Consider the following 27,812-nt stretch of genomic DNA (forward strand, 5'->3'; position numbering starts at 1 on the left):
TGTCTTCCTTAGTTAATAAGTATGTAGCATCTTATAAGAACATGGGTTAAGTTTGTATTAATACCAAGGTGGGAGAATTTACCACCCATACTATCTAAGTAAAATGTAGCCCTTTTCAAAATTGTGGAACTAGGAATTGAACCTAGGGCTATACCCATGCTATGCAAGTACTCTGCCATTGATATGTAGCTTTAGTCTTTCCTTTATGCCTTCTTTCTGAAGTGGCATCTCATTCAATTAGCCAAACGGTCCTTGAACTTGCTATCTTCTTTTTCATCCTCAACCTCACAAGTAGGTGGGATTATAAATCCGTCCCACAAATCCTTGCAAAAACATAGTAGTTTTATAGCTGTAAATATCCATAAGAAGACACCTTAGTACCATTAAGGCACCTTTGTTTTTGTAGAGACAAAATCCATTTTTATCACTTTAATTTCTAGTACTCATGAATTTAACAGCTGCATGATGAAGGACTACATAATCAGGGAGCATCTCCCAGAGTATCATTTCCATGGGACATTTGAGAATTGCTCTTGGGACCAGCAGTGGTGGCCCACACATTTCATCCCAGCACTTGGGAAGCAGAGGCAGGCAGATCTCTGTGAGTTTGAGGCCAGCCTGGTCTACGGAGTGAGTTCCAGGACAGACAGAGCTATTACACAGAGAGACCCTGTCATGAAAAACAAACAAACAAATTGCTCTTGGTGTTTTTCCAAATTTATCTAAAATAATAATCTCATTTGTTGCTGTTGATTTCTCTTTTACTTTTTTTTTAAAGGCAACACTTTGAAGTATTTTTAGTTGTTTCATGCCCCATCCCACCCTCAACATTTGGGATCAAACCCAGAGCTCTGTATATGCTGGGCAGCCATTCTAACTCTGAGCTCTGTCATGGGCCCGGTATATGATATTTTTTTAAACATCATTCATCATTATAGATGGGCATCGTATGCCTCAAGGACTTACGGCACAAAAGTGACAACACAGAGACCTGGCAACTCCTGCTCATGACTGCAGGCACTAAACAGTCACTCTTAAAACCACTCCATAAACATCTGTCCCATATGCTGTGTAGGTGACCTTTTCTGCGCTTCTGACACAGAGCTGCTAAGCCTTAAGACACTGTCAACACCCCTCACCCCAGCAAGCTGCATCCTTAGGTTCACAGCAATTTTTCTGTGCCTGTTTCTCTGCTATTCCAAAAGCCCTTTCTAGAGTTTGGGTTAGTCACCAAAATACGTCCCCTGTTCAAAGTTACTGGGACTTAAGCCGTTACTCATGCAGGGCAAAGGTCAGCTGAAGAAACAATGACACAGTCATAGGAACCTTGGACAGAAAGCTGTTTAGATGACAGCACTGCTGTTAATGAAGAAAACATTTGTTCTTAGGCGACCTGAAAGGACAGAAAAATCTTCGTGCACGAGGAGTGCAGCTGTACTGAGCAGACAGCTGGGTAGACAGACTGAAGTAAACAAAACACAGGAAGGTTAGATTTGTTGGGAGAGGAAACAGGGGCTCCTGAAAGTTAGGTGGGAACATTAATGAAGGAGTAATCTGTCTCCTTTCAAAGATGAAGTGAGAGGTAGCTAGGCCCAAAGGCCCTTCAGACAATCTGCTCCCACACAATCCATTAGATGCTTACCATGTAAGAACCCTGTCTTTGAGGGTTGCTTCAGAAGCAGGAAGATGTTGGGAAACCATGAACATTAGCAGTAAGCTACTCAGTATCATATCTCTTGTGTGTCACCTTGAATGCATCACTAGTCTTCTCTAAACCTTAGTTCCCACACAACCCAAAGTTGTTAGCACTTGAAATTACATATCAATGCAAGCGGTCTCCCTGATTTACCAATATCAGTAAGTTGGTCCTACTTGAAAATTTATTTTTAGTGTTGCAATGTCAGGACAACAGTAGGCGCTCAATAAATACATGGACAAATTATTGTTTGTTTCTGTTTTACCTGCTCCCTGTACTGTATATTGCATGTCATTAATCATTTCAATGCATTGGAGTGTTTATGTCTTCCCTTTTTGTGTTCATGAAGCAATAAGCTTTCTACTCTTTAAGAATATGAGCTTGGACCAGGTATTGGTGACACATGCCTTTAACCCTAGCACTTGAGAGGCAGAGGCAGAGGCAGAGGCAGAGGCAGAGGCAGAGGCAGAGGCAGGTGGATCTCTGTGAGTTCCTAGGTGTCCTAGTCTATAGACAATGTTCCAGGACAGCCAAGGATACAGAGAAACCCTGACTCAAAAAAACAAAAACAAATAAACAACAACAACAAAAAAGATGTCCTCCTCCACATGTATGACAAGGTACCAACAGGCATTAAATAACAAATAAATGCCAAAATTTTTCAAAAGAGTATAAGCTTGGTATGTTTTCATATGTAAAATCCAAAGCTGACTTAGTCTATGCAATTTTAAACGAGAAAAATAAATCTTTAAAATGCAGCCCTTATCCATTCCCTACAACAGTAGCTTCAGTCCATGTGACTTTGGGTTTCCTCTTGCTTTCGTTGCAGTGAACATCTGGATTAATGCCCTGAAGTGGGAGAGTGGGCCAATGTGTCTGGGTGTCTAATACATTTTCATTTTGTTTTGTGGAATGGAAGCTTGGCACTGAGCATTCTTATCAAGGCCAAACCACTGCATGGTTTTAGGAACAGGAAACCAGCATTCCGAAGATCAGTGTGCTGAGCCTGCAGTCCATTTCTGGACAATGAAATAAACATGATTACCACGAACCACCTGCAGAATACTATTAGCTCAGCCATGAAGTGCAAATCACAAGGATTGTGAGATTTAGGGCCATTCTTTCATTCAGAAAAACTAGAGGGTTCTTTAATAGCGGTGATTCTTGGAAGCAGTTGTGCAACCTCTTCCACAAAGTGTTTGGCAAGCCACAGCTAATGCACTGTAACCATGCACCAAGGCTTTCTCTAGACATGGCTGACTGTGAGCATAAGCCCCACAAGTGCAGCTGCTTATGGGGATAAAATGAAGGCAATCCATTACCCTGATATACACTCAAGTCATGAGATGATAAAAGACAGTTGTGTTTTCAGAAGTAATACTTGCAACTGTATTTTTGTATTGACTAGATGTCCTTAAATTCAACTCAGCATGCCCATATGAATCTAACATATCAGCAAAACAAATACAGTGAGGACCCTATATAGTTTACATGTTTGGGGCTATTCACATCCTAGGAACCCTAATGTAACCAGTGAATTTTCCCAATATAAAGCTCATACAGCAAGTCTCAAAATTAACATAGTTAATGTTCATTACAAAAAAAATGCTAAAATAGGTCTTACCTTGTTCACAGAGTGCACCAATGTAACTTGGAAGGCAGAGGCACCTAAATGTATTAAAACCATCCACACACGTGGCTCCATTTCGACAAGGGTTAGAATGACATTCATCAAAATCTGAAATAAAATTGTAAATGTGAACAAAGAGGGCAAAATTTTTCTACTTAGTGAGAGTTTTCTGAATAAGGCAAATGATGGGAACTAAATATAATTTTCAGATTTTATGAAAGTAACTTGGGAAAGTACATCATGTGTTACATTTTGGTCAGTGTCACACACACCAAAGTTTCCATTTTATTTTCAATCTAAATTTCTCTTTCACGAATGTTTCTTTGTTGAAATTAGAAACCCCAAAACAATCTCAAAAATATTTCCAAAGCAAGGTATTTCCATTGCTAATTGGTGAATGTGATGAGCCCTAGAACTCATAAAGTATCTCACGTCTGATGGTGAAGCTTCCATTACTTCAGATATTCACAAAAAGACAGAGATGTCCTTTGTGAAGCCTTGGTGGGTATGGGTTGTATCGACACAACCATCAAAAACCTGTTTAGTTAACCCATTTAATATACGGTTCATTTATACACAGATTTCTCTGAAATTGCCAATGGATTCCATAATACACCATCTCTCCCACTGTAATTGATGGAAAAGTACTGTAGCTCTTCATCCAAGAACATCTTACCAAGTTCACACTGGTCTCCACTGAATCCAGGAACACAGGTGCACACATAGGATGTCTCTGTAGGATAACAGGTGCCTCCATTGAGGCATGGGTTTGTTTTGCAGTGATCAGGTCCTATCGTGTTCAGGAAAATAAGAACAATTAGCCTCCCCTCCCAGGTTTAAAGGCATTTTAGCACAAAATGTCACTTATAGCTACCATAATAGAAGCTTTACCATAGCAGTTTAGAGGTACTGCATATAAAATTAACTTTACTCTGGAGTGTTTCTTGAAATTATAATTAATTGCTACAAATTCCATCTATTCATTTCTAGGATTCAATCATTATCACTTGTAAACAATACATTATACCCCACCTGACCACTATTATATTCTATGGCAGATTTAGTTGGCATGATAATGGCATTGATTTTAGTTAAAAATGATTACACATATGTGCACAGTGAATGGAAATGTATTCTTTTGAACGATGTTAGTTCATGTGAAATGACTTGGGAACACAGAACATGCATTCTTTTAGCAGATTGGCTTGTTACCAGTATTTGAATTCCTATTGCCTTTTACCAATTAATGCTCAGAAACTGTCTTCCAAAGTGTGCACTGAAGTTTCTTCTGCTACATTAACATGCCTTTTCCAAAAACACGTTCCAATGTACTCCTTTAAACTATACTTGAAGAAAAGCAACACATGGATTAAACGCTACTGTATAAAAGCAACCCCAAGTACAAAATCCTCATGTAAAATGAAGCCCCAATTTTTGTTACAGTTTTCTTAATAAAATATAAATAAACTAACCCTTCTAGGAGATGGATGAAAAAGCCAAAACTATACATTTTCAGTTTGGTATAAGAGTTTAAGTAGTATTTTCTAAGTAAAAATACTTTATACCTTTTATTTTGTCATATTGGTATGGATATATGTACTTTTAATAAGAATTTTAATATTATTTCAGAAATGCTTAATCCTCAAAATGTTCAAGGTTCCAACAGAAATTCAAAAGCTTTACAAAACAATTGAAATAAAATAGACTATATGGGTAAACTGTGTTTTCAAAAATCTTACCTCCCCAAATCCTGAAATAATTGTACATGACAGGATGTCTAACTTCTGATGAAACACTGGTTTTAGAAAGAACATGATCCATTCCCAGATGAGAAGTTCAAACTCAGCCCTTCCTTAGCATTAAGTAAAATCTTTACAACTACATGGGTCCAAGGAGTCCTCACATCCATTTATAATTTTTGTTCAAACGAGATAAGTTCAGATGCTTATTTCAGTTTCTCTAAAATCTGCCTTCATTTTTCTGAAATGCTTTCTCTTGTATTTCCAAGGATTTTAAACCTCCCTACAGTCTTGTTTTACCACATACTAAGGTACACTGCCGAGGTTCCAATGGCATACACACGGAACAAACTCTCAAACTGGCACTTAGGTGACCATGCTGGTGGTACTGTGACACGTTTTCACTGCTATCATAGATAGCAGGCCCCATGCTGAGGCCAAATGATGAGTCCTGGCAGGAAAGGAGCTTTTCCTGTGAACTTGAAGGAGCTCTGGTTAAGACACAAGTTTGCTTTTCAGCACCTACTTCTTCCTTGGTAGTTTGTGTGGGCCTGGGAAAACTGATCCTATGACACAGAAGCTGGACACTCCCACACAAGCTACTGTCTATGGAATCACAATACAAGGATAGCCCTGTGACGACAGACCATCAAGTGTCAGGAAATAGTGTGGTTTAGATAATGCAGAGATTCCCTTTCATCTGCTCGTTAGTTCCGCATCCTTAAGTGCATTTCAGTTTACTGATAAAATAATAAATATTAGTCACATCACTAGGCTATCATTATATATTTGATATAGTGATACTTCAAAGTACTCTCAGTGTCAACTATCTTAAATCAATTTTATTCATAAAGTACTCCAACTATAAGACTTTTATTAAAGTCACAAGCGGCTGTGTTCTGATTCTCAAGGTAAAATATTTGTCACAGTAATATTAATATGACTAGAAGAATCATTCTAATAGCCATGACCTAAAGTGCAGTATTTAAGATGAGACTTATTTTCAGCCAACACAGCACTTAAAATTCTGTCTCTCCTTCCTCATTTCCTCTCTCCTCCTCCCTCCCTTCCTTTCTTGCTTTCATTCTAGGTAGTCATTAGGTGATGGTAGTTATTTGTGGATTTCATTATTATTCCTGTTCAAATAATAGCATTGTAGGAACAGACATTAAGAGCTGACGTTTCAACATTCTTAGGCTTGATTATAAAAAAAGATCATTTCTATTAAGTAAATATTCCAAGTTTACTGATTTATATTTATTCAATGTCAGTTGTTAAATTTATGCTATATTGAAAATCAATAAAAGGGCAGTAAAAAGACCATGGGCCTCACAGTAGGACTGTTTTATCAAATCCCACTTTTATCATGGTGTGGCTGTGCATCCTTGGGCAAATTACTGACCCCTTCTGAATACCTATGTCTTATCCTTTTACACTGAGCTCATGTAAAAGGATGAGTTTTAAGGCATTTTGTGATGATTAAATGAAATGGTCTATATGAAGTAGTATCAAATTTGTGCTTTTTATAGTCAGTATATAAACGAGAATTTTTCAAGAGATAGAATGCAAATATATGCTAAATACACTATGACTAAGAGCAAAGTTTCAATTGTGTAAACCATTTCAAGCAAGGAAATCACACTAGACAAACTGTAGTTGATCGCACCAACCACAAGGCATTTGTAAGGAATAGTTACTGTTCTCAGATGTAAAAGGCCTGCTAAATTGTGGCACTAACATAATAGCATCTATTAAAGGGAAGCACTTGTAAAAAAAAAAAAAGTCTGATCTTCACCATTTTCATAGCTATGATGTGTAATTATAGGACATACGACATGGCAATATTTCAGCTACAGATGAAAACACATTGAGTTTTAGGCAATTATTTCACATTAGCAACAACTGTATGTTACAACTGTATGTCATCTATCAGACGCAGGAAAAATGCAAAGTATTCTGTAAAGTACAGAAATGTTCATATTTAGATTCATTGCATCAAGTTATAACTCACTACTGTGGCTTGTCCTGAACAATATAAAAGTCTTTATGAATTTCACATTACACATGTACATGATAGAACCAAGGGACTGATTTCAGCCTTGGAAACAGATGCATCAATGTTGACATCTTACCTGGTAGATAAACTGCTGTGCCTTCCACGGACTCTTCATTAATGCCAACCAGGAAAGCAGTTTCATTAGAATTGTCCAGAGTGAGAAATGGTGGTATTGGATGCTCAGTACTTAGCTCCAGAGTGCCGACTGTTGCCTGATTACTGTGATCAAGAATTCTTTTTGACACTTGTTTTTCAGATGCTGCTTTTATGGAGTCTTCTCCAGTTGAAGCTGTGTATGTTTCATGGTTAATTTCCAAAGAAGGAAAGGTAGGCTCCTTGGGCTTCTGTGGGATGGGCTGAGGAACCACACCTGTCTCAACCCTGAAAGCCACAGAAGCAGAAGCAGAATGTGGCTGATGGGTGACACCTACTAACTCAATGTCATCTGCAGCTATGATGAGGGGTCCACTTTCTGGTGTTTTGACACTGGGGGACATTCCAATTGTTTCTCCTACAATTTGGTCATTGGCTTTCTTTGGGGAATCTCGGAATGTCTCAGTTTCCTCTTCAACAATATGTTCTGTGGGAGAAGTTTCTAGTTCTTCTAACAATTTATGGTTATTTTCATCTTCTGAAATAGCTAATGTAGAGTCAGGAGGCAACACTGGAGTTTCAGTTCTGTGGACATCCTCTTCACCAGATGGCTCAATGGTAGTGTCAATATTAGCAAGGGCTTCCTTAAAAGAACCATCTCCAGGTCTCTGTGATGAGGCAGCACTAGGACCTGGCTGCTCACTTGTGTGGGGAACCTCTGGGTACTCAGAGACTCCACTGTCTATGTAGACAGGGAAGAGAGAAGGTGGTGTCTGGGAAGACAACTCTGCCAGAGAGAAAACTGCAGATGTTGCTTCAGTGTAATGTGTGGAGTCAGATGCTTCTGTCACATCAGGGGTTTCTGTTAAATGCTGAGCCATGAGGTGGGTACTACCAATACTTACATATGCAGGGGGACCTGTCAATGGCTCCCCCGCTCCTGAAAAGAACTCTGGTGGGAAAGAAGGACCTCCGTGTTTCTTTTCTTCATATTCTTCCTGCGTCCTTTCCATATGGCCCAGTGTTGATATTACTTCACTTTGGTCTGCAATAGCTTGACCGTCAGACAAGGTGCTTGATTCAAATATATCATCCAGAGATACTGCTTCAATTTTGGGTTTTCTAACTTCTGGACTAACTGTGGGTAGCTTACTAGGAGTGTGCAGGGTTGACATTGTGGGAAACAAAGTATCTAATTCTGTTTCCATGCTAGGAACTGGGATTCCAGTTACAAAGTTAAAGCTTGCATGCTCTGCCTGCCTTCCATCCTCAGAACTTACAGACTCAGAGTACATTGTTTGAGTGTAGCCAGCAAAAAGTGCATCGCCAGAGCCCTCACTTGTTTCCCCAGTTGTAGAATGGTTAACAGCTGCCTCGTACTTCTCTTGAACTTGAAGGCTTTCTTCATTACTGCCATGTGATCCCAACGGTATATCTGGATCTAAGTCCGTCTGTATTCCAGGGATGTACTCATATACAGGTTTAGTGTGATCAATGTCTATAATAATGTTTTTATCTGATGTCAGCTCAGGTAGAATTTCAACAACAGCACTCTCAGTAATTGTCAATCCTAAATCCTTACTATCCTCTTTGTCTAGATCTATAATAATGTTTTCAGTGGTTTTTTTCCTGTTAGGCTTCAAGGTAGAACCTTCAAATCTGATGTGGTCTTGAAAACTATCTGCAATACCTTCTGTGGGACTCTCATACAGCACTGTGCTTGGCGATGTGCTAGTTGGATACAGGGAATTTTCATTGTATTCTAAGTGATGCGGTAACATTGCTGAAGCTGTTGGTCCATCAGTAGCTCGAGCCTCATTTCTTGATACCATTGGATGCTTTCCCAGAAATCCATCAGAAGCAATTGTGCTGTCTCTTTGATCAGTTGCCTGAGTAGGTCCAGAGGTGTACATTAAATCAAGAGCGTCCATTTCTCCAGATCCTTCTCCGGAATGTGAATAAAAGAAATCAGGTTGTTTCGATGTTGATGCAACAAATGCTTTGGTCATTTTGATACTGTAAGTTTGATCCAGGAAAACAGTGGAAGTGGTTGCTGCTGCTCCAGTCTCTGCTAATGAAGAATTCTCACTAGAGATCTGTTCAGTCATAGTTTGTGGTCTATGCGTCTGGATTTCTTCTTCCCATATGAAGGTCTGACTTGGAGAATGCCCCATATCCATGTGCTTGGTGAAACGGCGAGGGGAAGTAGTAGGTCCTTCTCTTTCAGCACCACTCAAAGTTGTGTTGGGTGTCTCCTTATTATCTTGAGAGATGTTGTCTGTTTTGGAAATAAGTGTTCTAACTTCATCTGACCCATTTTCTATTCTTTCATCATCTTCCGTGTGAGATGTCTCAGGATACAATGTGCTAATGATGTGCTCTATTTCAGTCAAACTCACTGATGTTGTAGTTAGAGGAGGCAAGGCATCCCCTGATCCCAGTCCAGAGAATGAGAGATCAGTGCTTGACTCTTTAAATGTTTGTTTCATATCCTTTTCGAAGGGTTGTGTACTTTCTTCCTCTTGAGTTGATGTATCCATGACTACACTTGTAGCTAGCACAGATTCAGTCACTAAAGCAGTACCTATGAAAGAATGTGGTTTCCCGGTTGTTTCAGGATGAATAACATATGGTTCTGAGCCTTTTATCTCTGGATCGAGAGTAGGCCTATGAGGTATGGCCATGTTTTCCTCCTCCATTTCCTTATTAGTGTTGTATGTTTTTATTGTTGTTAGCATAGAATAATCTGAAGTTTGGGGTTTATCTTCAGTAAGTGTTTGGGATTCCAACATTATTTGTTCGGGTGCAAGAGAACTCTGGAGAGATTCAAACGTCTTTTGTTCTTGCGCTTTTTCCTTGGATGCTATTTCACTTTCAGTTGCTTGTTTTGCAGTATTGACCTCCTGTTTAGACCATAATTTGGCTGGCTCCAATGTTTGGGGAAATTCCACTGAAATTGTGCCATTTACCTTTATGTCCCCATTTTCTGTCAGTTCTGTATTATTTCCAGTGTCTGCTGTGGGTCTTGCATCTGCTTCTGCCACAACAAAGGGATGGGCTGAGCCAACAGAGCTTCTGACCGAGGCCATTTGCTCTCCTGAACCCTCAGCTGAGGCCATGAACTCTTCCAAGGGGAAGGCTGAGGTGCTGGCCATGGTACTGCTGAGTCCATTTGAGGCAGGCACCAAGTTAATGTCTGAGGTAGGTGGTATAGTTATTGAAGTCTGCGTATCCCCAACTTGTTTGTTCTCAGAATCTCCCATACCCACTCTCTCCTCTTTCATCATTGGATAAGACACTGTTGAAAATTCACTAAAGTCACCACTGAAATCTTCTGCCAAAGGAAAACCTGTAGAAAAATCCCTTACTTCTGCCTGGGGTGTTGGCTTTCCTGATACTTCTGAAGTCCATGTTTCCTTAGATACCTGGTTCACAACTTCAGCAACTCCTTTGTCCAATACAGTACTCAGAGAGAATCCTGTTGCCTCTGAGCGGAATGAAGTTTCCACACTGGGAGGCAGAGCACTAGGTAATTCTTTTTTGACTGGGGTTTCAGACTCCAAAGTTAATGAAAATGAAGCAGTCGCGGATTCTGGATCAGCTTCAGCATCTCCTGAGCTCTGTTCCACAGAAAGAGATTGGGGCCATTCTGAGAGAGTGGACAGCACTTCCTGGACCTGGAGCTGACTGCTACTACTGTGCTTAATGGACTGTGCCTCCAAATTGATCAAATCATTTGTTTCTCTAGAAGAAAGAGTGGAATTTGCTATTTCCTTTTCAGACCCTGTGGATGTTGTCTCTGCCATAAAACTTTCCCAGGTAGCTAAATCACTAGATGCAGCTACACTTGAGCTTTCTAATTCTGGAGGTAAAATTATGTGATCTGACATTTGTGCTGGCGATTGTACTTCAATGATGGGAGCTGCATTTGTAGTTTTCTCTTTATCTTCTTCCCTTTTCCTTCCTTCAAAAGATATACTAGAAACCCACTCAGAAGCATCTGTTTGAATTACAAATTGTGTAGTACTTCCATCTGGAGAAGGTAGCTCTGAATGCAAAGGAATGGTGGTTTTGGGACTATATAAATGGCTGTCCGTGGTCATTATTTTGCTCATATCCAAAGGGATGAATTTATCTGTAGGATTTCCCTGTGGTAAATCAGTTGCCATAGTGAAGATTTTATTGTTATATTCTTCCACTTCCCCAGATCCTTCAGTAATAGGGGCTGAAAAACTCCCTGAGAACTCTACAGTTTGTCTAGGCATTGTCTCTACCCAGTTTTCCACAGTAGACAAGGAGTCATCAGTCTGTGGGGTTCCTGTTAGGGTAATTGGTTCTTCTTCCAAAACACTCACTGACACAGAACTTGAAAGTATATTAGAGGTAGATATGGTAGGACTTTGTTCCTCCTCTTTGCTTAAAGTTACTTCTGTAGTCCCAGAGAAGACTGTTTTTTGGGATACTTGTTCAATGGCACCCTCTCCTGAATACTCATCAAGAGACAGAAGTATAGGCTTAGGCTGTTGATGCTCTGGAATTTCAAGGATTGGACTGCTCTCTGTAATGGACTCAGCCAATTTAATAGTTTTACCCTCATGGGATGAGATTGTAGGTAAAATATCAGGCTCACCACTTGAAAACTGTTCTGGTGTTTCAGGGTAAGTCTCAGGTTTCCATGTGATTTCTATCAATTCGGTGGCTTCTTTAGATTTGTTAAATTGCATGGAAGTTGATAATTCCATTTCCGCTATTATAAACTGGTGGGTGTCACCTGCAGAACTGTCTGAGAAATTATGAGAAGGTGCAACACTTTCATATTGGCCACGCCTAGCTTCTGCAGCTTCCATGTCCTTGGGCACTGTGGTGACAAGATGCTTCCCATTGATGTACTGTACCGAGGGAGTCGTTGTGACATCAGTTGAATTTGCGCAATCCTCATCTCCTTCTTCATCTTCCTCAGTGTGATATATGTCTATTTCAAAGGAATCTGGTAATTCGGGTAAAATTTCAGCAAACAGATCATGCAGTGGATCTGTTTCTTCACTGCATGGTTCATCTTCTTTAGGATCTGAATCTATTGGATGACCATTCACAACCATATCACTCATTCGACCTGAAAAAAACAAAGAGTTTTCACAATACTTAAAAGGAAGATGTGGCAGGGTATGACAGAAGACAGGCTGGTCACACTCATACACACGACACAGAAGCTGCTGAACTTTTACAAGTTAAGTGAAATCACCATGTGGCTCTTCCAATGTGTTGCTGTCTAGTTACAATAAGAAGAAAAATTCCATATTAAGAGTGTAGGAATAAAATACCAAAACACTTCAACATGCTTAAGGTGACAACAGGGTTCTTACAATGAAAAAAGAAACAACATAGACATATTAGTCCTGCAACACACCATTGGTGATGCTGTGAGCTACAGAAAAACAAAAGTTGAAATTAAGACCATTTCACCAGACCATATATAGAAATAATTGGTACTTGCTCCACACATTAAAAGAGATTAGTCTCTATTCAGTAAGAAAGGGGAAAGGATTCCTTCTGGCCTTTTCATTCTCTGTCCCAAGTGTGCATTTTTAGAAAAGGAAAGTTTGCTTCTATCCCATGGATGCAATGGTCACATGTATTCACTGGAGCAATGAGAAGAGAGCCTGGATACATGAAAGCCAGGACTCCCTAGATGGAAGGGACTGGATTTATGTCATTCTGAAAAGACCAGGAGGAGCCTTTCACTCCTGAACATCATTGGCTTTTATAACACATGCCAGAGCCAGACTGATTTTATTCCTGACATCTTACCAGGGACAATCCTGATGTCAAATGTACATATTCTAGTTACTCATTCCAAGTCATTCTTGGGACTCAATGTCACATGGCACGAAACACTAAGCCAGATGACATTTCTACTGCTAAAAGTACAAAACTTCCAGGCTAGTGTTCTAAGAAAAGAGAGAATTTGAGGCTTCACCCACACCAGAATATTTTCCCATCTATGACAGAGTCCTGCTCCTGCAGCTGGCTCATTTCCAGTGTCATCACAGTGAAAATGGTGCCAGCGGAGACACTGAGTTGTGGAAGATGCACAGACTATTCCAGTCCTTACCACCTCCCAGAGGGATGCAGTTGTAGAATTAGCTTTCCCTGACACACAGGCTTAGGGAAAGCTTGAGAAACATGCAGAAGGAATACGTGTAACGGAGCCAACCCTGCCACTGCAAACCCATCTCTAAATAAGAAAGCATTCTTTTCTGCGGGTGGCTGCTCCTCTTACAAGCTGCTTTCTTCCACATTAGGAAGTATCACTATTCAACATCCAGTAAAGAAAGAGAAACATCTCGTTGAGGACAATCAAAATGATCTTGTTTTTTTCTCAGCCCCTGTGTGCATCAGCACAACACTGACTGGACTACTAAAATAAACTCTGCAGATGTGTTAACATTTTTCTTATATCTCCATTCATCCTAACTTACACACTCATTTTGCATTTATTGAAGCTAAGGCAAATGGGTTGTCAAATAACTAAAAATTATTAATAATTATTATCATGTGATCCATACCTAATTCTGGTAAATATAAAAATCTAAAACAACTACAAGCTATCTCTGGCACATACATTGTAACTAATCTTTAACATCAAGTTGAAGAAAATGATTAAATGCCTAGGCTTTTACCAAAGCATCATTAAAATGATGTCTGTCCAGTATTACTTGTTACTCTGATCTTATAGTCACCATTGTAAGCTTTAAAAGAAGATGCAGTAAATACTTCAGATAGTGTGAATGAAAATATACTTTGTACTGCGAGAAGAGAAATGTAAACACACTGTTCAAGGCATAGAAAGATACATCTTAAATTCCTTTGGGCATGTGTCTCTTTAAATAAAATGTCAAATAGTTTCTCCTCATCACTACTATTTGGATATAGCTAAATAAGAAACACATTAAGTTATACCTTCAACATACATTCATGAAAATTGAAGTAGGGGTTCAAAATGTATCTCTCTTAAATGGCTCCAACTCCCACCAGTTTCATTTTGTGCTGCTTCATTAATATATGATATGCTAATCCTGTTATTTTTTTCTTGGCAGCTTAAGTCACTGGATGTGTTTTATATTTGCTATATATCTATGGATGGTAGAGTGGGTTAACATAGAAAAGCAAACTAGCATACATCATGCCATGTGGTTTTCTGTATGACAAGAGCACCTGAAATCCCTAATACAATATGCAAACCACAGTCTTCATGTTGTGTGGATTCCTAGAAATTTCTCTACTACTTTAAGTAAGACTCACATAAAACAAAAATGCAGAATTGTAATGAAAGTTACTTTTTCCTTCTTCGAAAGGAATGCTGACAAGTGTTATCAGTCAGGTCGTGTCAACTTACAAAGAGTTTTCTTGGATTTATTCACATTGATTTGAGGATGGGAAGATGTTAACTACGTAGGGTTTTGAGTTTTCATTTTTTAATGCATTTTATTCTGTCAGGAATATATATTCAGTTTGTCCCACACTTTCAACACTTCATGAACAAGGTCAGCATTTATGTAAAATCTATCTACAGTGTGCATACGTGGGTGAATTCTTCCCTGCCACAGGGTCTGAATTGCCATCAATAATCTTCTTACAACTCATTAAATCCTACTTGGTCTTCTTTGTTTATTCACCCCCTAAAATCACCCCTTTACCCCTCTTTGCTGTTGCCACCCCCACCCACCACACATATTATTAGAGAATTGTAATGGCTATAAGTATGGCAAACCAGAAAAGTTTCTTTGTGGCACATGGCGGGGGAGGGGACACCTGTGCTACTGTCAAAGTCCTGTCTCATCGCACAATAGTGATCTGCTCTATTTCACACTAACAGAAATGACTTCACTGAGTGACTGACACCCAGGTTCTTAGAAGAGTGAGCCTTTATAGAAGCCTGGTTTGTTTCAGAATTTTACTCTAAGGATAATATAACTTTTATTTAGATTTCAAGGGTCAAACCATAGAACTCTGTAGGCTGCATATATAATCTTTTCTATGTTTATGTGAGGGTATTTTAACAGCTTGACTTGAATATAATAGTACCGTGTGGTTAATGGGTTTTTTTTTAATGACATTTCACACAAGGCTTTATGGCTAACTGGCCTTAAACTATTCACCAAGTATTTTTTAAGTACTTTACAGCAGAATTTTGCAGACATAGCACAAGTCTTGCAATCATTCTGTAACCAGACACAAGACATAGTTGCTACGATGCATAGGCAACTGGTCAAAGATCAGATTCTCTTCAGGGAGTTTTACAATTTAAGTTTAAAAGTCTTTAACTAAATGTAAGTCATTGCAATCAACTCAGCAGAAATATTTAAGACTGCATTTCCTTTAAAATGGAATTTGTTCTAATATATAACAAAAAAATATCAGGTGTGCTATTCCAAAAATAAAATCACCACACTGAAGGCAATTGAAAGGGGCTTGCAGATCTTAAAGTGGAGAATCTTGACATTCCACACAATGTAAAATTTTCAATCATAAATATGTAGGTCCAAATGCCAGAAAGAAATAAATGTTTCATTTTACTCACCTTCCCCCAGTTACTAATTGAAATTAAATACTAAGTAGGACTTTGAGGGGAAATATGTAATTTTTTTCAATCAAATTGCTTAAGATATCCAGACTCTCCATATTTTTTTTAATTTGGAACATTATAGATTGTCCCAGCTTGATGACACAAATACCCTCCCAAATGTTATTAGATGCTTTGCTCCTTCATTCCCTCAGTGCTAGGTAGCATGTGATGGTGCTATGGATACAGTCCTCCCAAACACTGGAGAGGTCAACAGCATCAAAGGCTGGGAGATCACTGTGTTCGGTGACCCTTATCTCCTTATGGCTTAGCTAAGCTGCAGCCTACTCAGAGCACCACTCAAGCATGTTGTTTCACACTGACAACCATAGTCTGCTGAGCGCAGTGCACCTATTTCTCTGTTCACAAATCGCACACCCAGAAAGGGTCATGCACATATCTAAATAATGAGGCTGCTTCTGATGGCCTCACGTTGAAGAGGCAGGCATGTTACAGGAGTGCTAAACAGGTATCATATCTTTTTTCAGCTTCCAAAAAACTGTCAAATAATATAGTCTTTTCAAGTGCAAAGACTGAGTTTATATAAAGTCATCTGGCCTGAGTACACTTAAGGAGCCATCAACAAGTCTAATCTCTACTTCATTGGAAAGGGCCTAGTTCATTCCAGTCCCATTTCAAAAGGGCAAGAGGTTTCTTAGCATATGCAAGCAATCAGCGACATTTGAGAATTTTCTAAATAATAACAAAAATCTACATGAAAAAGAAATAATTTAGGCTTCAAAACAATCCCCCTGCTAGGCTGACCATGGTCTAGGAGATAGACCCACACATAAACAGTATTTAAGCAGCACAAATTCAACTAGATAAGTTAAAAAATATAAAATAAAAAGGCGATATGAATTTGGGTAAGTTGATTGGCGGAAGTGGATCTGGGCACAGTTGAGGTGAGTATAACTAAATACTGTGAAGTTTTCAAAAACTTTTAAAAAATATTTAACACAGCAAATAGGTGTTGGAGAGATCACTTAACAGTTTAGAACACAGGTTGCTCTTCCACGGGATCTGGGCTAGATTCCTAACACCTACATAGCAGTCAAAAGCTGACTATAACTTCAGTCCCAAGGGGTCCAACACCCTCTCTGGCCTCTGTGAGTACAAGGCAAGCACTTGGTATACAGACATACATTCACATAAAACACTAATAATTTTTAATAGAGCAAGTAAAGATCAACCATAAAGTAGAGCATTATTATCCTTTTTTTTTTTTTTGCTTTAGTCTTCTAGTATTCAAGTCCTCTGACAATTATATAAATAGATATAGACACATAGACAGATATTACCAGATACTTTAGTACCAGAGTCAGAATAGAGACCTTAAAAGTAAGTAAATCTTTGGTTACTAACAGCAAAGGTCTCTGATAAGTAGGTATATATAGCTTTCCCTCAGATCATGAAATTATATCCACTAAACTACAGTGACCAAACACATCCCTATCTTGTCATTGGTCTGTGAAGAGCTTCCAGTCATCTCTTCAACCTTGCCCTGTCAATGGGACAGTCAAAAAGCCACAATATGTGGATGACAATCAGTCCACTCCTTCCACTCTCCATTGGCATTCTTTAGACCTACACACCGAGGACCAGCAAGTCCAGAGTCTTATTTCAATACCTCCTTCATTCCTGCTTCAGACTCTTTTAAAAAGATGGCATTGTTATTTCCTTCATATAACATTGCCCTTCAATTTATGAAGTCTCAGTTCAGATGACAGATGCTAGATAGACAGATGGTACCTTCTCACAGAAAATAGCTGTATTTTTATGGTGGGGCATAGGACTTACACTATATAGCTTGTTAGTATAAATTTACTTGTTTCTGTCATCCCAAGCCTCCCAAGCACTGCATTACAAGTTTATACCATCACACGAACCTCATTTTCTCACCTCCCTTTTCGAAGGTCTATGTTACAGCATAATGTGATCTCATAAGAATATGATAATCTCTTGAAAACACACAATAGACTACCTATTTAGATCCCCTTTTGAGATTTCAATTGGAAGAACACCTTTCTAGCGATTTATCATTAAGAATCAAAAGGTTGTTATTGTACTGAAGTTCCTTTGAAGAGTTACATATCCAACCAAAGAATTAGTCACGCTTTGATGGCAACTACAGCTCAAGGGTAAAGATACAACTAATGAATTACATAAAAAAAACAGATAGTAGAAAATTTGAGGTTTATGAAAATCTAGATCATCTGAATATATACCCATAGTCTCAATATTTTTAATTATTCATTGGCTTTACAAATCTATGCAGGTTTCTATGAAGGCAGTGGATACTAGTTCTTCTTCTCTTCAAATATAAATGAATTGAACAAATTTACTTGGTCAGTAAAAAGAAAAAGAATTATTGGGCTATTAATGCATCACTGTCAGTTCCTGTGTTTGCAGACAAAACTTATGGATACAGCAAAATGAGATTTGCAGTTCTAAGAGATTAAACATGTGCTGCCCATTCATCACTACTACTTTGGATCCAGTGATAATTATCCCTAGTACTTTGAAAGCACATTTACGTCATAGATAGATCATTCCCTTTTCTCCCTCGCTTGCAGATATCAAGATATAGTTAGATGTGTTACAGACAGTATACTTGCTGAAATCTGGCTAGTGACTACAGCTTCATTGAAGAAAACTTAATCAGAGATACTGCTTTTCCTCAGAACTGTCGAGTCCAGCTTAACCCAATGAAGGCTGGAGGCAGCTGCTACGTCTCAGCGGACTGGAGAGTCGGGAGCTCAATACTCAATGCCCTGTTCAGCAAAACTATTTGGGAAACATTTAAGACTACATATGTTAAATATGAACAGTATCTCAAACAGACTTGGGAAAGGAAATAAATAACAATGTTTGCACCTCCACTTAGCAATTAGTATTGGGTGGTTGGAGCTGTGACAACTTTATCTAGAGGTTTCTGGTATACAGACAAATGCCGAAACAGTGTGGACAACTATGCATTGAGAACTGTCCCTGTGTCCACCATACTGTGCCAGGTGGTAGCATCTTGGGTGATCACCTGTGGTAACTCAGGTTGGATTGGTTGTGGGCCCCCAGGACACCTCAAGAGTGCTCAAGGATGGAGTGGACATCATAGTTTTCTCCGAGATGATTTCTGAGGATTGCCTGGTACAGACATTTCTGATCTACTTCCCACTTCTCCTTATGTGTTTGTTAAAGCATGGTATTCTTTTTCTTATATACTCGTTTGCTGAGTATTAAAATTGTCTAACTACCTAAACTATAAATCATATTGGTTCAATTCCCTAGCTACACAACAACTGAATCAAATGAATGTCTATGTGACATATTATGAAAAGATGATTTTTATCTGTACATAGTAGCATAGGCTCCCTAGAAAGCCAAGAAATGTGAGCTATTGGGGGTGAACATGAGAATTATACTGTGTTCCTGTATATTCCTAGAGACATAGTCAAATATATGTATTTCTCACTTTAGCAATACAAATACCTTCACAACATGTGGCTACAGAAACTAAATTTCACTTTCTGTTAGACACTGGGAATAGTTTCCTGCTGTGTGAAAACATTGACTCTGCAAGAGCCTGCCCACAAACTTGCTATGTACTAATTATATACAGGTACAGAAAAGTTAAGGGTGTCTAACTGGTGTGGAATCTACATTTTCACAGACATAGAGCATGAAACTTTCTCTCTTACTGCAGAGATTTTTTTTTTTATATTTTAACATCTTCTATTTAAGCTTTCTATCATTTATGGAGAAGTACTACACATGGCCCTGATCATTCAGAGGTAATACAGGTCTTATTGATTTCTTCTTTTCCCCTCCAACAGATCAAAACTGTCTTTACAAGTGTTGAAATCCTCTTCTTGCTACTGGGTGTGTTTTCCTTCCTGATTCATAATAAAGATTATTGCACCACCTCTCCAAGGAATACCATTTTACATAGGACAGCTGGGCTCTCAGTCCTTCATGGGATGGCCTTGTACAAAAGGATTTATTTCTTCTCATGTCAGTTGTTTTGGGGAAAAACATAATACCTCAACACACCTGAGAACATGTATGTATTAGCTTTTACTGAAACACATCACTACTACAACCAGGCCCACACCTTACTAATCACCATCACTATTCTTGGAACTGATCATTCCATTGAACAGTCATAGTTGTATTTGAAAAACTGTCTCCCCTGAGAATTAACTCTATGCATTTCCAAAATGACCAAATTTGGCAAATCTCAAAAAAAAAAAAATCTAGCTCTATCTCTTTAAAATGACACTCCAGAGAATTTTGTTTTTCTTTTCCTTCTGGTTTTTTCCATTTGCATCTCTTCCCTTAGCTAGCCCCTTGCTGAAAATGTTTAGAACACTATCTGGACTCCTCCATATGTTTCTTGTAATCATTGCAAAAAAAAGGATTACAGCAAAGCTACTAAGGAAGAAGAAAACCACTTCTGTGTAGAGAGCTGGGGCTTTCCCTCACAGCAACAGCAACCAGACAATATCAGGTAGTGCCTCCACATTCTGGGAAAACACAAGAGAAGGGAGAAGGGCAGAGCAATGAGTGGGAACATTTAAAAGAATTTGTCAAAGGCCATTCTTGAAGATAGAATTAACGTTTTATTGTCATCCTCAGCCCAATTTTCAGGCACATAGAAGAGCTTGAAGCAGATGGCTTCTGCTCAAAGGCCATACAGAATCAACACTATAGTTAAATTACAACAGAACTGTAGCTGCTTCCAAGTTATGCTCAGCTCAGAGTGGCACAAGTGTAAACCAACATGCACCATGGGAGACTAAAATGTTAACATGCTCTTTCAGTCCCCAAAATACCAAGCGACAGTTCTATTGGGTTCATTGGATGACAATAGCATATTATCTAATGTCACAGAGATGTCAACAAGATTGAAAGGGGGCTTCATTTAGCATAATGACTAGAGACAACAAAGGTATCTACTAATAAATGCATACCTTTATATGAGCTAAAGGCAGTCATAATCATTCTTATGAAAACATCTTGGGGCATTGGACAATGATCCAGTAGTTAAGGGCACGGAATACTCTCCAAGATGACCTAGGTTCTATTCACAGCATCCACATCCACACGGCTGCTCACACACATCTGTAGTTTAATTGCAGGGCATCTGAAACCCACTTCTGACCCCTGTTGGCAACACCAGGTGTGCAAAGTGATGCACATACACAAATGTAGGCAAAACAACCATACAGGTAAAATAATAAAATGAGTTTAGAAAAAGAAAATGTATTTTCTCTTTAAATATTCAGCTCATTCAGGAAGAGTGTTTCTCCTCTGTTTTCAGTTATATGTGCAATTCCCTTTTCTTCTGCATTTGAGGTGCATGGCATCCCAGAGGCTGGCTTGTCCATGCAAATATTAACCAATACAACCACTATGTTATAACACATGGAAGCCCCTTAAGGTGCTGCTTGAAGAATGGAATCTGATCCTGATCCTCAAATTAAAAAAAAAAAGTACTTTCATTGGAGCCTACTATCTTTTATTGTTCATCTTTCCCACAAGACCAAATTTCTCAAAAATAAGCCAATGGCTTTATGTATATTTTTCATATTTAAAAATAGAAGAAGGAATCGAGCTGTTGGGAGTTATTTCCAATTAATATTACCAATAAGGGACCGTAATTCTGAAGAAGGAAGCCATGCAAACAAATTCTAAAATACAGGCCAAAATCTAATTGATGCACATATTACTACATTAACAATTTTATCAGTATCATATTAATATAATTTCTGTCTAATATTTAGATCTAAACCTGTATTATACCTTTTCACTTAGGATGACAGAAAGCCAGTAAAAATAATTAAGAAGAATGCCTTCAACAACAACATCATATATATTCCTGTATCTGGAGGTTTGACCTGTGAGAACTGACATAACATTGGCACTTAAAATCTGCACATTTCTAAATTACCCTTTGACTTAAAGATACTGATACATTGGATTTTTGTCTGTTTTTGTTTGTTTTACATTTGCAGTTCTGTTATGCTAACGCTTAACATTTCAGATAATTTGCCTGAGTGCTCTTTACAACCCACAAAACAACAAAAATCCAGACATAACAGAAACTCTTCCCATACTGTCAAATCCATGGCCTTCATACACATTCACAAAGAAAGCCTTTTAATGATTTTCCCAAGTGCAGGTGTGCAAATTACTCCTGAAATAGAGGAGTCTAGTTTTCAGCACCCCTGAACCAGTGTTAACCACACCCTGAAGCATTTTTCAGCTCATAAACCCTTTATAGCCTGCGAAGTTCTTCCAGATTTTTAAATTGTTAACTACAGTTGCCCTCCAGCAGCAGGGTCTACAATGCCGTTAACATCCATCTGAGGGTATGATGTAAGCATGCACTGAGTAGTGTGTTTTGTTTCATAGTATTTTATAAAAGTCAAGCTTTATATCACCCTCTGAGTGCAGAAAAAGTTATAAATGCCTTAGTTCGGTGTAGCTTGGGTGGCATTTTTACTTACTTGGATACACAGTATACGTGAAGGTCAACTTCACTCTGTTGAGTAGGTTTATACAATGGCATATATGCACTGAGGGTTTTCCAGTCTGGAAACATAAAAATGTTGCCTTTCCGGGCTTCCCTCATTAACAAACCTACCTTAGAATTTAACTGAACATCTGGGTGAGGGTTTTAATGAGCAACGTTCAATATGGGGAAAATTACATTATTGTTAGAAAACTAGCAAAATTTGTTAACTGAGCAGTTGAGTCTAAGTAAAACTCACTGCCTTCTGAAAATAAAATCCATGCTGTTATTCTTAAGAAAGAAAGCCTAGAACACATGAAACCAAACAATAGGCTGCCCCAATGTTCCACGCCCCCTGCCGACATGCACATACTGTAATTCTCCTGCCTGATTTGGAAATAGCCAGATAGTTCACAGTTTACTCAGAATGTGCCATCGGCATAGCCCGAGGTTTTGGAAGTGGAGGAAAGAAAACATCATGCGGGTCCAGCTGAATGGAGACCACCAGGCCCTTATAAAGGCACACCTCTTCATAAACTGTTACATTGTTAGACTAGGAAGCCCCTTTACTTGAACTGCCATTTATAAAGTGACTGCCACCTTTTGGAGGTGGGAGTGGGGAGCAGGTTCAAGTTTCAGTCGTTTTTCCATTTTGTAGTTTGAATGCCCTAACCTGAACATACAATTTCCCAGTCAGAAGAATGTGTGAGGTTCTGTATATTTCTGATTTTGTATTGTTTGATACAATTTCATACTGTCATGCTATTTGATACAACTTAGTATGTCGTGACCAACAGAGCAAGATAAATTGAGTTGGTATGTACTTTTTACTTTCTGAAATCAAAGGTTGATGCCAAATTTCTTCCGCCTTTATTTTCCCCAGACCCTGTAACTACAGTTTTCTGTTCCTTTTAATTCTACTAACAGTAATCCTAACTCCTACTTCTTGGTAACTCTTCCCTTCTCAACTCCAGTTTTGAGAGATGTAGAAGTAATGTAGAAGACAGAAAATCATTTATGGTTCACAAAATATCATACCAGAAAAAAAAAGAAAAAAGCATGTTTCCATTCCTAACCTCTAACAAGCTATGCTGGGAAGAGAGGAGTTCAGTAATGTAGGACTGTGTAAACTATTATTTGTCCCATGCAAATGTTTTCACACCAAGACAATTCTAAAGAAGAGCAAATAGAAGCCATGAAGTTTCTGTCTACAGCACTGGACACTAACTAAATCAATGGTACAGATACCAGTTCATTTTCACCAGGTGTATTTCTGATCACTCTAATGAAAATGCCATCTTTCTTCTGAGTGACACCCAACAGAGCATATCCCAATAACAAGAAAGGAGCCAATAACCAGGCATCCTTCCCAGACGGCTTCTCTGAGCCAGGCCACAGAAAAGTGAACATGTATTCATCTAACTCTTATATTTAGTTTTGAACCAAACAATTTAGAAAACCAGTAGACTTAACCTCTAAATATAAAGGACACAAGAAAACATGAAATATCCATCAATCAGTATGTGCTATGTAGTCTCAACTCAGATTTTCAAATTTAACCTGATGGTATACTCTCACTTCTAGGTAAGAACAAGACATATTTGATCATGACAACTGCAATCAGCCAATGCAAATACACATCTTTTAGAGGAGACAATGAAATCACAGTAAAAACACCATGGCCTGTGTTTTAGGAAGTAAAGGCAATGTTTATAAATCCACCTTCTAACATTATACTTAGTAATAACTCCAAGCAGTTCTTGGAACTTAGCTATATTGTGTTTGTTCTAAAAATATATATTCTAAACATATATATTAAATATATATATATAAATATATATATTAAAAAAGAGTCAACATCTTTAAAAACTGTTAAATTTGAATTAAAATAGACCTATTACCCATTCCACAACTTATGTGATAAATGTGCAAAGTCCTGGAAAAGAAAAAAAAATCTTTAGAGATCTTTTGGTCAACCCTAGGGATATGAAAAATCATTTAGCTGTCTACATTGTGAGTGCTAGAGGTTAATGGTTGCAGACCAATGGAATGTTAACACAGTCTAGTGCTACACTTGAGTAGTAATGTATGGAAAGACATTGAAATTAAAACACTTTGTTCTGCATGTTCTGAAGTGACGCAACAGTGATGAAGTGGTTGTATTAGATGACAAAGCAGGGCTTCTTATGACTTTTAAAGTAAAACTGTACCTAACATTCTTGCAAACAGTTTAACAGATCCTTCCAGTTCTTGTACAGATGCACGAAGCTAACACATTTTTGACACTCCAGTTTTATCATCTAATGGCAGCATTTGGTACGATGGTTATTTCAACTTTCAAGATAAAATGCTGATTGCCTTGAGAGCAAAGACTTACCTGTCTTGTTTTCTCTGACCTCAATAATATAAACATTTATGTCATGGCGGGATTTTGTCCCTGCTTGGGGTGCTGAAGTAGACAATGGCTGAGGTTTGGAGGTCGTTTTTCTTTCCACAGTGGATGGTCTTGTTGGCTGTGTTACAGGAGGCCTTGAAGTCATGTGATACTCTTGATCAACATCCGTTTCCGTTTCCTTAGCTATGATATCAGTGAAAGCTGTGGGAGGGTGCTGTGTTACAGACTCTTTATGAAGCATAATGTCCCCTGTCGTTTTCTCACGGGGCTCCTCCTCAATGACAGGTGGTTCTTTGGTGAAGGGCGAAGAGGGCTTGAATGGTGGAGTTCTGTGAAGGCTGTCTATGAATGTGAAGGCACTGACGTCACTTGGAACAACTGGAAATTCTGGGAGTTTCGTGGCTCTGGGTTTTTCAAATAATCCCGAGCCTAAATCTATATAGTCTAGGGATGGTTTCTTTTGTTCCTCAGTAGTTTCTTCCATAAGCTGTGTGACTTGAGTCCTGAAGGGCCTCAAAGTTGATGCAAATTCTGTTAGACTACTACCTTCTCCTTCAGATGTTAATTCTGCCTCTGTACTTAAAACTGCCTTTGGCTTAACGGTTGATGTTAGTGTTACCATTGTCCCCATTTCCACTTTGTGCTGTGTTACTGTACCAGGTGGATAAGATGTACCATGGGCAGTTGTTTCAACTGGAGTTGTTTCTAAAGCTGGAACTCTCTCAAAACCTGGCACCCATCTGTCTTCAGAGATCATATATGTTGATCCCTCCCCCTCTTCTCTGAATGCTGTTGTCTCATTGGTCATTAATTCAGTAGAACTGAGAACAGAAAATGAGCTCCCTGTGGTTTGTGGTTCTTCCTGGATTTCTCCCTGTGTGAGTCCTGTTGTTCTCAAAGCTTCAGGAGATGTGGTTGCTTCTAGGTGAGTCTGTTTAATGAGATCTTGATCAGATTTGCCTAGAACCTCATATTCCAGTGGAACAGAAGATTCCAACACACTCCATTCTGTCTTGGGAATTACAGAAAGAGGACTAGTGTGGGATATGTCTTCATAAGTAGTGGGCTCCTGGGTGCTACTATAATTAACAAATGCCAATCCTTCCACATCAGAGGTGTGTGCAAATGGGGGGACAGTAAACAGTGGTTTGGAGGCATCTATATCTTCGCCCAAAGCACTTCCTTCCACAACTGCATTAGTGTCTTGGTCTTCTGTGCTTGCGGTGGGCAGAACTCTGTCTTCAGTTACAAACTCTCTCAAAGTTGACTTTTCTGAACTGCCAACTGACATAGCTGGCTGAAATGTAACTGTAAATTCCCCCAATGTTAAGTCTTCCTCAGACACCTTTTCTAATGGTTTTTGTGCACTATCTGGGGAAAGAGTATATTGGTCTCCTACATATGGGAAACTCGAGGTTTCTTTATCCTTTCCATTTTTTCCTACAGTGTTAAGTAAGACAGGGGGCAATTTTGTAGAGCCAACAAGTTCTGTTGAGGCTAAAAGCTTTGAAGTTGAATTATCTTCATCCAATGACCATTTTGATACAGTGACCACTTCCAAATTGAAAGTACTCTGGGTCAAATGAGCTGTTGTCACATCTTTGTAATACTTTGTAATATCTGTTTCAGATCTAGTAAGAGTTGTCATTTCTTCTATATCACTTGCTTCTGTTGGCTTCACACTTGACTTCTCAGTTTTCAATGCTGGGGAAACAGAGTCTTCTACTGTAGACTCTGTAAAACGAATTTGTCCCGAGGAAGATGGCGAGAGCTTCATTTCAGAGAAGGCTTCCTCTGTTATACCTATAACTGGATCTTGGGTGGTCTTTTCTTGTTTCTCATCAGCTGTGTGAATATCTTTTTTCAACTCTGGTCTTGGTGTTTCTGTTCTTTTACCTCCTTGTGATACTTCTGTTTGTAATGAGGGATAAATAACTGTGGATATTCCCTCCACTGATATCATGTCACCAGAATAGGGAGACAATTCTACTTCTGTAAGATGCTGTGATGGAAAGAGAGTTGTAGGCTGTGATTGAACAAAAGGTTCTTCAGTCATTTTACCATTAGTTTTTTGTTCTTTCTCTTTATCTATGAGTGATTCGTCAACATCAAGCATAGTTATAGGAAAAACAATTGTTGATGTTGAAATGGACTCTAAGTCCCCTGGCTGGGAGAAGGTAGTGTCTTCTGATGTCTTTGATACTGTGATGACTTCAGGTATTTGGCTAAAGACCTGGGTGCTCTGATCAGATCTAACTGTCAGTGTTCTGTCTTCACTCTTCTCTTCTCTCATGGTGAACCCATAGGGACTTGTGGTTGCCAATTCAGGACTGGTGCTTACAGTCGGCTTTTCAGGTTTTTGTTCCAGGATCACTTTTGTGGGTTCCAGTGTTGTTCCAGTTTCTGCCAATTCCTTGGAAGAAATGTGCTTTGTGATTTCTGTGGATGTTACTAAGGGGGCCACTTCTATTTCTTCAATCTGTGTAACAGATTCATGTGTCTGCACATCCTCTGTGATTCCATCCTTTGAGTCAGTACCATGTTGGGAGATGACAGTTGTACTTTGGAGTCCTTCCTCCTTAATTTCAGATATATCTGGCTTTTCCAGTGGTGCAGACACAGAAGGTAGGTAGTCATTCAAATGCAAGTGGTTCTTGGTACTCCCAGCAGGTGTGGGTGGTTCATTGTCTAATTTGTCTGTGATAGCCTGAAACTGGACTACAGATTTCTGTTCAAAATTGGCAATATTTCCTGCAGGAGGGAAGTGTGTGGTAATGATAGGTAATTCGGTGACTAAAGGAATGATTGGTGTAGCTCTGTCAGGTACCATGTATGGTTCTTTGGATAAACTGAGTGATGCAGTTTCTGCGAGGATATTCATTTCGATGGTGGTTGCCTCTGATATATTCTGTTTAGCTAGAAAAATAATTTCAAAGAGTTAATTAGACAAGTCACTAATAAGGGGTTGCATGACCACTGCTTAAGTGTTGCTCTGTATTTTCAAGTGGACCAAGTGATATGTGATACAAAGGAGTCTAAATCCTAAACAAAGGAAGATAATGGATC

At 38.8% G+C, this 27,812-nt stretch overlaps 1 protein-coding gene across 2 annotated transcripts in view; it reads right to left on the bottom strand.

Annotated features, from left to right (window-relative positions):
• The window catches only part of Vcan (versican), a 105,018-nt gene that overhangs the window by 33,388 nt on the left and 43,818 nt on the right, over window positions 1-27,812 (bottom strand). The window contains exons 7-10 of one of the 2 annotated variants that reach the window (XM_051182942.1): window positions 24,729-27,662; window positions 7,198-12,327; window positions 4,003-4,116; window positions 3,321-3,434 (exon numbers count right to left, since the gene is read on the bottom strand). In XM_051182942.1, coding sequence (XP_051038899.1) covers window positions 3,321-3,434; window positions 4,003-4,116; window positions 7,198-12,327; window positions 24,729-27,662 — 8,292 coding nt within the window. The remainder of the gene's footprint in view (window positions 1-3,320; window positions 3,435-4,002; window positions 4,117-7,197; window positions 12,328-24,728; window positions 27,663-27,812) is intronic. The other variant, XM_051182943.1, reaches the window with a different exon arrangement.

Source organism: Phodopus roborovskii, unplaced genomic scaffold (assembly GCF_943737965.1).
Source record: "Phodopus roborovskii unplaced genomic scaffold, PHOROB, whole genome shotgun sequence".
Classification (NCBI taxonomy): Eukaryota; Metazoa; Chordata; class Mammalia; order Rodentia; family Cricetidae; genus Phodopus; species Phodopus roborovskii.